Source organism: Aptenodytes patagonicus, chromosome 22 (genome assembly GCF_965638725.1).
Source record: "Aptenodytes patagonicus chromosome 22, bAptPat1.pri.cur, whole genome shotgun sequence".
NCBI classification, from domain to species: domain Eukaryota; kingdom Metazoa; phylum Chordata; class Aves; order Sphenisciformes; family Spheniscidae; genus Aptenodytes; species Aptenodytes patagonicus.
Genome location: NC_134970.1, coordinates 2,140,767 through 2,151,780, shown reverse-complemented (window position 1 = coordinate 2,151,780; position 11,014 = coordinate 2,140,767). Strand labels below are relative to the sequence as shown.

General features: G+C 49.9%; 1 protein-coding gene across 2 annotated transcripts in view; it reads right to left on the bottom strand.

The window, feature by feature from the left end:
* Positions 1 to 2,468: 2,468 nt before the first annotated feature.
* PLXNA2 (plexin A2) overlaps positions 2,469 to 11,014 on the bottom strand; it is a 210,290-nt gene continuing 201,744 nt past the window's right edge. For both annotated transcript variants that reach the window (XM_076358294.1, XM_076358293.1), the window contains exons 30-32: positions 9,710 to 9,922; positions 9,222 to 9,372; positions 2,469 to 8,317 (exon numbers count right to left, since the gene is read on the bottom strand). In XM_076358294.1, coding sequence (XP_076214409.1) covers positions 8,222 to 8,317; positions 9,222 to 9,372; positions 9,710 to 9,922 — 460 coding nt within the window. In that variant the 3' untranslated portion in view covers positions 2,469 to 8,221. The remainder of the gene's footprint in view (positions 8,318 to 9,221; positions 9,373 to 9,709; positions 9,923 to 11,014) is intronic.

Here is an 11,014-nt window from a genome sequence, read left to right as displayed (position 1 = left end):
ACTCAATATTGGGTTGACACACCCCGGTTCAGCACTGGAACTGTTACAGGACTGCCACTATCAGAGCTAAGAGAGCCCATGGGATCGATCTGTGGAGGTTAAAATCTACTGGCTTAAAGGGGGAGACGGGAGGATGTGGCCCCGCTGCCTTCCTAAGGTTTGTGTCAAGCTTTACTCTCAAATTGAGGAAAATAAGATAAAATGACCTGCCTGAGGAGCAGACTGCCGCACTGACATGATATATTTGCATTAGCTTCAAACAGGAGTAGCTTCTCATCACCCTATTAGCGCTACACTAAAACAAGTGGACTCAGTGTCAAACGTCTGTATAAAAACTACATCTTGGGGCAGCACTGAACTCCCTGCTGTGATCCACAGTGTGCCATGCCTTTCCCTTCTGGGTTAGATTTATCCTTTTTAGTACCTACTTTAGAAAGAAAAAAAACCAAGATCCTTCAGAAAGAGCAGTAAGACCTCTTGTTCCAGATCCCCATGTTTCTTTTTTAATGCTTCCTTAAGGGTCTCCATTTTTCTGTCACTTATCATCATCCAGAGTAATTTTGGGCTGTTAGAGAAAGTTCATTGCTGTAATTGCAACCATATTGGTCATTAAAGTTGACAGACAGCTGCTGAAGAAGTCACTTGCTGATTCCTACTATTCAGCAGATGCCTCTCCACGTTTGCTAAAATGTTAGCTTGAATTTACGAAATGGAAGCAAATGCATTTTACCTTAAGGACTGATAATTTCAAGGAAGGCGAAACACGAAAACCTCATCCAGGCCTTCTATTTGTAAACAGCGTTTGCCTGCTCCTTCCCGAACTAGGTGGAAGTACCCAGTATTTCCCGCAGTCAATAAGGCTGCCCGCGTGCCCTCTCCTGCCTGCAAGGACCGGTGCTCCTCGGAGGGACAGCTCAGCCCTTCAGACAAGTAGTCGTGAAGCAGCATCGCTCAGTCCCACAGAGCCTCCCTGCGTCTACCCCACTTTGCTTTTCATTTACTACTGGAAAACTCTTCCCTGCTGCAGAGGTAGAAGTTGCTTTTCAAAGGCCGGAGGCCAGGAGGCAATCCCAGACCCCCGTCCCGCCCAGCTGCGCCCCGGCTTCGCTGGACAAGGGGTTACTTCCAGATTTCCAGTTACTCATCTGGAAATGAGTACTTTACTCATTACTTTACTCATTACTTTACTACTTTATCGCTGGTGTGATTCAGTAAGTAAATATTTCTCACCAATATCCTCAGCTTATACAATAAATGCCACACACCACGTGTTAGAAAATAAGGACCCACTCAAGAGAGCTTTTTTAACCAGTAAACTTTATTTATATATAACAACAGTACAAAGTGAGTCCTTGGCTTGCAAAATAGGAGTGTTTCATATTTACAATAGGTACACAATAATATATTAGAATAATAACAAAACCCCCTTGTTCCTGGGAACATTTTTAAATACTTAAACTTTCTTACATTTTTTTCCACAACACTTGTAAAAACAACAAAAAACAGACAATCATCTTAAAAAAAATATAATACAGAACTCCAGTGTGTCAAGTATAATGGGGAGGGAAGGAGCCAGAGAACGATACGGTGGAATGGGTACAGATACAAATCAATTCATTATTCCTGCCAATACACAAATCCCCTAAAACTGGCATGTGTTTATTTTAAGGAGGGGGGCAGAAGAAATCAGAATCTGTTCCACGGCTGATACCTCTACATTCTGTGACGTTTTGGGGGACTCCAGAAGGTTTAGTACCTGTACATTCCCTTCCCCTTGCTGCTTCCCACCGCTTCTCGTAACGGCCCCCAAGGTGCCCTTAACATAGAAATACTCATCAATGTGAGAAGGACATTTTACTGCAGTATCTTCTGAAGCTATGAAATAACGTAGCAAAATCAGCTCATCAGCTCGTTTACCTTCCATCGGCTCCTCCTGCAGGCGCACCTTTCTGCTGTCCAGTCCATGAGATGGAAACATCTGATGGAGAAGCTGTTGCATAAACTTCCAAGCTTATTTGAAATAGAGGTATTAAAAAAATCTCAAAGGAAAGGCCATACAGGAGATCTCGTATTTGATTTGGCAGCCTCAGGAGGCCCAGAGAGTTTGGGATACTGTCCATGCAATTGGATGGACCCTGCAGGTCTTTTGAGCATGTTCTTACGCACTGCAGGAACACCTATTTTTTCAGTATTATATTCCACTTTTACAAAGAAAGGAGAGGAATGGGTAACACAGGGGCAAATGGGGATCTGAAAGAACAAGCACGCAGACACCGCTGTGCTCACAGCACGGCCAAAACACCCGCTGCTGTGTTGGAGCTGCTCCCGGTGCAACCGCAGCAGCAACATCGGCGCAGACGCCCAGGCAAGACGAGGAGCTGCTTTTCCAGCAAGGGAGCAGTCGGTCTCTGCCATCCCATGCCACCCCGCTGCCCTCGCCTCCCCACCTCCTGCCCCCCGCCGCAGCCCCCAGCCCGTGCCGCCGCGGGCAGGCAGTGAAGCACCCTGGGCTGCAGGCCACGTACCGGAGACCCAGAGCTTTCTGCTGCACGTGTGCCCGTGGAGGAGCCAGGAAGGCAACACGTACCGTCTGCAGTTGGGACGCCAGCCTCTGTGCCGTGCCTTGCCCAGAACGGGACCACCGCCCGAAGCTGGGGATTTTTCACGGTGAACAGAGGCTTTGCACAAAGCCTTCCAGGAGGCGAAAATCGGTTCGAAGACTCCCATCCTCCTCCCCTTCAAAACTAATCTGACCAACCTACGTTTAAATTGCACATTCAGGGTTGCTCAGCTCAGCAGATCCCGAATGGTGCCTTCTTCGCAGTGCGCACAGACATCTTTTATTCCAATTATTTCCCCACTGCATGTCTGATTTAAAAAAATAAAAGCATCCTGTCCATGCGGGTGCTGGGTGGCCTCTTAGCTGTCACCAGTGCTTTGCCTTCGGCCTCTGACCCACTGGTCTTGGTGGCCTCGGGCGAAGGCTGGGAGGAGGCTGGGGCGATGCAGGAGTTTTCACCGAAGACACATTCACTAAACAGACGGGACAGCTCACCTAGCTCTACCTAGTACGCAACTATATACAACGTCGCAGCTCCCTGCGTTATTGGCTTGTGGTTTATGGTACAAATGCAATTCTGAAATAGGATGGCTGAAGCTTTGTGGCATTTTAATGCATCTTTGATGTCAGTTATTTATCCTTCTCTGAACATTTTTTCTTCCCTCCAGGGTACAGTCACTCGTGAGCTTTCCTTGATGTCCCAGCTTATTCAAGTCAGTCTATTTTAGTTTCATTTAGTTTGGCGAGCTGAGTCCCCGTGACAGGTGAGCTCTGACAGCACTGCAAACTGGATGGAGAAGAGCCAGCGACAGGCGAGAACAGGGCTGGGCTGCTGCCAGGGAACAGGCTTGAGGCACAGGCTTGGACAGGAGCATCACGGGGACCGTGCTGGGAGCTGCTCTGCCCTTTGCCAACCTGCCGCCCTGGGGACAGGGCGAGGGCAGCGGGCTGGTCGGCGCTCCTCATCCCTGCTGGCTGCTTGGGACTTCTGGAAATAAGACCTTGTTTGTAGGTCATGCCCACCGGAGGAGGGAAGTGCTCCAACCCTTTCCACGCAGACTTAAACGACTCGCACCGAGGCGTTCGGAGTCAGCAGCGTGCAGGAACGCAACCCCAGAGCTTTAAGTTCTCTTGCTTTTGTCCTCCACATGCCCACCCAAATTGTTTCCTACATTATGACATTTTTGGTGAAGGCCAGTTGAAGGTAGGAGAGAGAACTTACGTGGGGGCGGGTCGTTAGGATTTTAAGACAGTGTGTTGAAGGCACTGCTGTGATGAAGGTCACTGTTGCCACCGCATCAAGCGGCTGCATTCGCTGTCCCCACTGTGTCACAGCACCGAGACCCTGCGGGAAGGCATTGCCGTCCGGCACGGCCACGTCCAGCCTCCTTAGGGATAAACCTCCCCGACACACGCACTGCCTGGGATGCTGCCCACCAGCAGCGAGGCCGTGGCAGCGGTTTTATTTCTCAGCGCTGGTTCCCGTGGTGGGTCTTCACACAGCTGTGGGCTGGTCCGTGCTGGATCCCACGGGGGCTCCAGCACTTTGGCCGTGCTGATCTCTCCTGCCTCCCTTTAAACATAAATTCATCCTTTATGGCAAAGCGTGGACCACGCGACGTCCACATCCTCTGTACTTTGGTGGGCTGCAGCGTTGTGGTGCTCCACAGCGGGGCTCATGCGGAGACAAGCTTGCCTATAAGTTAGACTCTTGTATATGGGTTTTTAATAAAGGCTTTCAAGGTGGAGAAGCGTTTGATTAGCACCTTGCTCCCCCTTGGAGTGGGTGCTTTGATAGCTCATGAGCAGAAGATTAAATGGAATTATTTAAGCAGTGACACCAGGCAGAGAGATTCCGGAAAATGACGTCTCCCACTTTGATGTCGAAATACCTGAAACGAAGTGAACTGGAGAATCAAAACACCAACTGGCCTTGCAGGAGGAAGGGGGCAATAAGAGGGATGTGAAATCGTTTCATCTAAGGCAAAGTCACTGCCCCCTCCTGACCAAACCTTGAGTCCAGTTTGCTGCAAGTGCGAAGAAAATGCCATTTTGAGATCTGAGGCTTCCTTTTCCCAAAAGAGTAACGGAAAAGTCGGATGCAGACAGGGCAATAGATTACAAGCGCTTTCCCCCAAGGGGATATGTTGCTTCATTCCATAGAATCGCCTGTAAAGATCCATAATTCATGTCAACCACCACGAGTAGACACTTGGCAGATTATTTATAGGCCACCCCTTCCAGCCAGCACCGTGCTGTTCCCTACGCCATCCTCCTAATGCCTTTTCAGATGATGGAAGAAGAGATGTTTCTGCTGCTTCCCTTGGAAGTCAGTAAAAAGTGTAATAGCTTATTGGTTTGCAAAGTGCTCCTGCTGCTTTCCCTTTCCTCCTCTCCTCAACTACCTTCCACAGCACAGAAAATAAACTCAGTTGTCCCCTTCTCTCCTTAGTGCTCTGGTGTATTCATGGAATACAGACCCTGTGTTTAGCCAGCTTGGACACGTTGGATTCTTTTAGTCCTTGCTCACAATCCAATCCTTCTGGACTCTGCAATTACTTTTCTTCCCCCCCTCATCTTTACCTTCTAGGATAATCCCAGTTTATGGGCCCTTTCCCAGGCTCCTGCCAGCGGAGGGGGAGAGGCTGCTAAGGGGCAAACCAGCTGAGCAGGGCCGGCAGCCCATCGCGCTTGCACATGGAGCATCTCGAGCAGGGAGACCTCCTGCGTGCTGCCTCTCCTGCTGCCTGCCCGTGGGGGAACAGGCAGCCAAAACGCATGTGGAAAAGAGACCGGTCACCGGCATCGCCGGCATCGCTGCTGGGTCGCTGCAGCACCCACCCTCAGCGCTGCCCGACAAACCCCTTGCCAGAGAACTCAGGGGATGGTCGGGGACCTCCGCCTTTGCAGAGAAAATACTGGGGAAGGGGGAATGACAAAATGTTTGCTTATAGGGTGCTCCTGGCCAGAAGGTAGAGAGAAGGAGGAGGAAAGTAGGCTTAAAAGTGGCTACACAAAAGCCTCTCAAATAGATGTGAAGAAAAGAAGACCACGAGGGCCTGACTCGGGCTGTAGGGCAAGCACACATTCACCAGCACCCAGGTGATGAAAAGCCAGGTCTTTGCTTTGGGCAGTATTCATATTTCGTGAATCCTGCAGAAATAACTATTCAGACTAGTATTTAAAAGTGTTTGGAAACCATCTGGAGTGCTTTCTTTGGGTTTCAGAGTACCGTAGAATTTGGTGAATGATCTGCATATGAATACCCAAAACAATGACCATAACTAGAATATAGATCTGGAAATCACTCGCATAAGCTGCATGCCGGATCGCTGTGAACAGCAGTAACAGAAACCGGTAAAAAATGAGACCTGGAGGATTTCAAAACCTGACACTCCGCAATCCCCTGTAAAGCCCCAGCAAAGAGCAGGGCAGGCTGGCGGCTGCTGCAGTGACGGCTCGTTCACCAGACTTTGATAGGGCAACCTGGACATTTGCACATTTTCTGTCTTTAAAATTAGATTCACTGTGCAGGAGAAGGATCCCTGGGAAGGGAACTCTCCCGATTACGGGCAGTACGAATCCTGCTCTGCTTCTCAGTCTCTGTTTCTGCCAGCTCTCTCCATGTCTCAGTAAATTTGAGCCCTCCAGTTACAAAGCTCAGGCTGTTGTAAATGTCAAGAACTTATTGCACAAGGTTGATCATTAGTATTTTCTTCCAGAGTATTAATAGGGCCCAGAGAAACCCACAAAAGTGGATTACCAAAAGAAAATGGACTTGGCATGGCTTTTACTGAACCGTAATTAAAACAAGAAGTTTCCTGAGTATTTCTCTACACGCTTCTCCCCTCCCCTGTTGCTGGCTCCCCTTAGGACTGCGTCTTGAGACCAAAGGCCGGCAGCTCTCTCGGTGCACGGGGAGCCCGTGGTGACCCTCAGTGGAGGAGGGGGACGGATACGAAAATGGATTTTCCTTCGACACACACTGGCTGCAAACTAAGGTCCCAGTCCGGCACGGCACTGCCCGGGCAGGGCTGAGCAGGCACAGGGAGCTGTTTTGCTGCCACTGCCAAGCTCACGCAGTCAATACTTTATATTTCCATTCGACCTAATCACCCTGTCCTCCTCACTGCAGCCTGCACAATATCAATATTTATTACAGAGAGAAATATTTACAGTGTTCCTTCCCCTCCTGGCACTCTACAAAGGGACACACATAAGCTTTGGTGTCTTTGAAAGAAATAACACTCACAAACATTTGCCTGTCACTGGCCACAAGAACACGTGCCGTCGGGGCCAGCGAGGAACTGAATATCACAACGAGACGCCAAGACAGAGACAAGACAGCAGTGCTAGCTGGCCCGTGGAGTGCTGGTTAAGGTTTTCCCTTGCCTAGAGCAAAGATTTCTTTCCCCTCCTCAGTGGAAATACAAGTCCTGCGCCTGACCCTGGGCGACACTGCGAACGCTAGCAGAGAAACTCGAAGGGAGCCTTTGCTGATCAGCTCTGCAAGTCAAACAGAAAAGCAATAAATATCTCATCTTGCTACGTTGAGTCTTTTCAAGTATCGCTCACTGTAAACATTGGGGATTTGTTGGGTTTTACTGCAAGAAATCAGAGGTGGCTGCCAGAAACCACCACCAAAACGCAACCGAGGAGGCTTCATCCTAGCTCTGCCCGACGGGGAGAGGGCAGCCGGCCGCTTCTGCTCAAATTGTACCTTCAGAAACCAGCAACGCGCCGGCTGCGGCTGGGCACAACCGCGGCCACACCACCGCTCAGGGTGCTGCCGGATCACCGCGGCAGTGCCGGCATCCAGCGAGGTGGAATGAGGGTGGCAAAGGGGAAAGCGTTTAAAATCAGATCTTTCCTTGTTCAACAGTAAATGGGATTTAAAAAAAATATATATATATTGACACTATATAAATACATAGATAAAGCTGGATTTCAAGACAGGTTGGATGATCTGATGGTTTTGCAGTTTGGGTAAAGTTTCTTCTAGTGCCTATAAGTTACTCAGCCACTGAACTATTTTCTGGCTAAACTGCTGTTTTACTTGTGTAAAAAGGTGTGGTGCAAACTTGTGCTCATATTTTTTATAAGATCCCAAAAAGAAGAAAATTTCGGTTTTCCGGACTTTCCAATTGGCGTAAGAGTCCGTTCGCAGAACGCCTGAGCCACGTCCTCGTGAGTCTCTCGAGGACAGGATTTAGAGCTGGACCTTGTTGCCAGGATTATCTCTGTGGCCTCTGTGGTTTTTGCTCTATTTCTTTTTTTTTTCCTTTTTCTTTCTTTTTTTTTAAAAAAAACCCTTTAAATAAAGTTTTATTTTCTAATATACATCAAACAATTTTCATGCAAAGCAGCAGTCATGGAGACATCCAGACTTTCCAGGTTCCTTCTTTCCATATAGACTCGAAGAAGTGATCCATCTTGATTTGACATTGATTGAGATGCTTTGTCTTTCTTTCTTCCTGCCTTTTCAAACCAGATCCTATATGATTTTGAACACAGTCAGTCCTTGGGCCAGTCTCTGCTCCCTCCAGAAGAGCCTTGGTATTTATATGTGTCCAGCACCTTTCTTGCTTGTTTTCCCTCTTAATTCCCGAGAGTCCGTGCAACCCTCTGCCCTTTGCCGTCCGCGAGCACCGCAACCTTTCTTCAGCTCTCAATAGACATGGCACCAATAAGTTGCTCTACTTTGTATGCCAGACGCTGCCTACGTGCCTGTTCATCCTGCTCCAAAGCCCCAATGAGCTGGTACAGAAAAAATAAAAAGGGAGAAAAAAAAGAGAAAGAAGTCAGTGTGCGAGAGGGGGTGGTAGAGGTGGGTGGGCAGCAAGATGTGAGCAACTTGAAATGTGGATGTGTGAAACTTAAATAACGAATGGCAAAGCAATGCGACGAGCGCTTCGCCATGCCGCAGCCGTGCTCATTGATTTGTTGGACCGCTCGGTGCACGTTACCCGTACAACACAATCATTCCCACTCTTGTACCTTGGACTCCACATTTCTTGTCTCATTTAGCATGAAAGTTATGAGATTTTTAAACCCTAATCGGAAAATAGCTGTGGCATTGTATCACAAATGCATACATGCAATTAAATGACAAAACCCTTCCTTTTAATGGACACAACTGAAAAATAGGTTCTTCTTACACTGAAATGAAGGGGTGGAACAGATGGCAAGAACTTGGTTTCAAGTGATGCATTCATTAAAGGAGCTCACGCTGCCAGGGATTCTTTGCAAACAGGAGTCTGCGTCACTGCAACATGGGATTTGTACCACACTGTTCCCAAAAGACAGGGATGTTTCTGGGGAGCTTCACTGGGTCATGATGATTTTCCACTGCATTTAGGAGGGGGCTGCACTGGGCGTATGCCAAGGCTGAGGAATGCGTTTGCTCCCACAGTATTTTAGATCTCAGTCCTCCTGGGAAGAACGCTACAGGCACGGCCAGGACCCGAACCAATTTGTGCATGAACAGAACAGAGCGGGGCAGCGGTGGTGCAAGCTACGGTGGTGCTGCATCAAGGAGCTCTGGGTGGCAGCAAGGGGAATTGCTGCCCGACCCACTACCGCACAGAAGCATGGTTCCTCTCCCACACTGCATGTGCCGCGGGGCGGCATCGCCTCTGTGCCCGCCCCAGGGGACACCCACCTCTTCGCTGTACTTGCTGACGTAGGAGTAGATCTCGTTGAGCGCACTCAGCATGTTGAACTCGGCGGAGTGCAGGCGCGACTGCTCAGCGAGGTAGGCGTTCATGTCCTGGTCGCTGATGGCGGGGAGCTTGGCAATGTCTGCGTAATACCTGCGGGAAGGAAGGGCCAAAGGGGGGCCATGAGGAACATGAAGGCTCAAAATGCCCCTCTTCTCCTTTGGATTTAAACTAAGCTCTGCAGGGAAAAGGACATCATTTCGCTTTATGCTTACATCTAGCAAAATGGGATCCTGGTCTGTAACAAGCTGAAAATAAGAGCAGCGATGCTCAGCAGTGCTGAGCTGTGCTACCAGCTCGCTGCAAGAGCCACCCTGCTGCATCATCGGCCACCGAGAGCAAAGCTGCTCGGCGCAGGAGGTCGGGTGGGACTGGAGCGCCCAGGCCAGCCCTGCACCCAGACTGCTGCTGCTCACGCACTGACGCTCACCTCTCCACCCAGCTCTTGTAGCTGGGGATGTCCTTGGCGTACAGCAGCTTGTTGGAGGGGGAATCCTTGCCCAGGCGGTGCTCCGAGGTGGAGCAGGAATCCATGAAGGTCTGAGCCACAACAGAGAGGCAGGCGTCCGTGATGCTGCCTTTGTGGATATCAAACACGAACTGGGGATTTTTGATTACGTTCACCCAGAATCGGAGAGGGAGGCTGTAGGGAAATCAAGAAACATAATGTTAAGACAAAGGCTAGGAAAGGACACGTGCTGTGGTTTGTGTTCCCAAGCAGAATAAAAATGGTGGGAAGCAGCAACAATCTGAATAGGAGCTGGGCCAGGTCTATCAAACACCAGTTAGCCCAGTCCTGCCCAGATTGCTTGTGATGCGTCCCGCTATGCCTGGGCTGGACACTGCTGCACTGCGCGCCCCAGGAACTGCTCTGGGGTCTGATCCTGCACAGAAAGGTGGAGGAGGCGAGAGCCAGGCGGGCAGCAGGCGCCGAGGGCAGGCTGTCTGGGCCAGGGCAGAGCTGAGCAGCATTTGGTGGTATGGGGTGAGCAGCTCCACGAGGAGCCCATTAAACTGAGTTCGTTTAGAGTGGGAGTCTGCGGCGCAGGGCTGAGCCCAGGGCAGCGATGCTGCCACCCCCACGCTAATCAGCCGCTGCTCGGCCACTCCGCAGTCCATCATCTGCGAGTGGTGCAGCAGGCATCAGAGGCTTTGTCCCCAAATCCCGAGGCCTTTGCAATCAAAGGGGAATTATTATTCCTTTTTTCTTTGGCTGTATAGCAGGATCAAACAGCAGCTGCTGCTTTCTATTACCTTTCAAGTCTCGGCTCTCTCTATCTATCCAGCTAGCTGCAATGAAGGCTTCAGCCTTAACTCTTGCTGCACTGCAGGCAAGCAGCTCAGCTGCACCCCTGGCAGTGCCAGCTCCCCTGACCCCCCATTACCCCAGCTCTCTCTTCCAATCCCCCGTTTGCTTTGACCTGCTCCAGTGGCATAAGCATTCTCCCATCTCCCCACCAAAATTCCCTTTCTGGGAATGCTGCAGCCGACCAAAGTGCTCAGCAGAGCTGTTAGTTCAGAGACCAAATTTTCACCCTTCTCCCGAGCTCCCAGTGCCCCAGGGCAGAAGGAAGGACCAGGGCTCCTGTGATCTGATGGCTCTGGCAGAGCAAACTCTGCCAGTCGGTGCTTTCTTTTTTATTGCTTTAAGAAGTCTCATCCTTTTTTGTGATTCTAGAGTTTTTATCCCAATAACTCCTTCTAAGGGTTTCAACAAATTGTTTTGAGCTTCCCA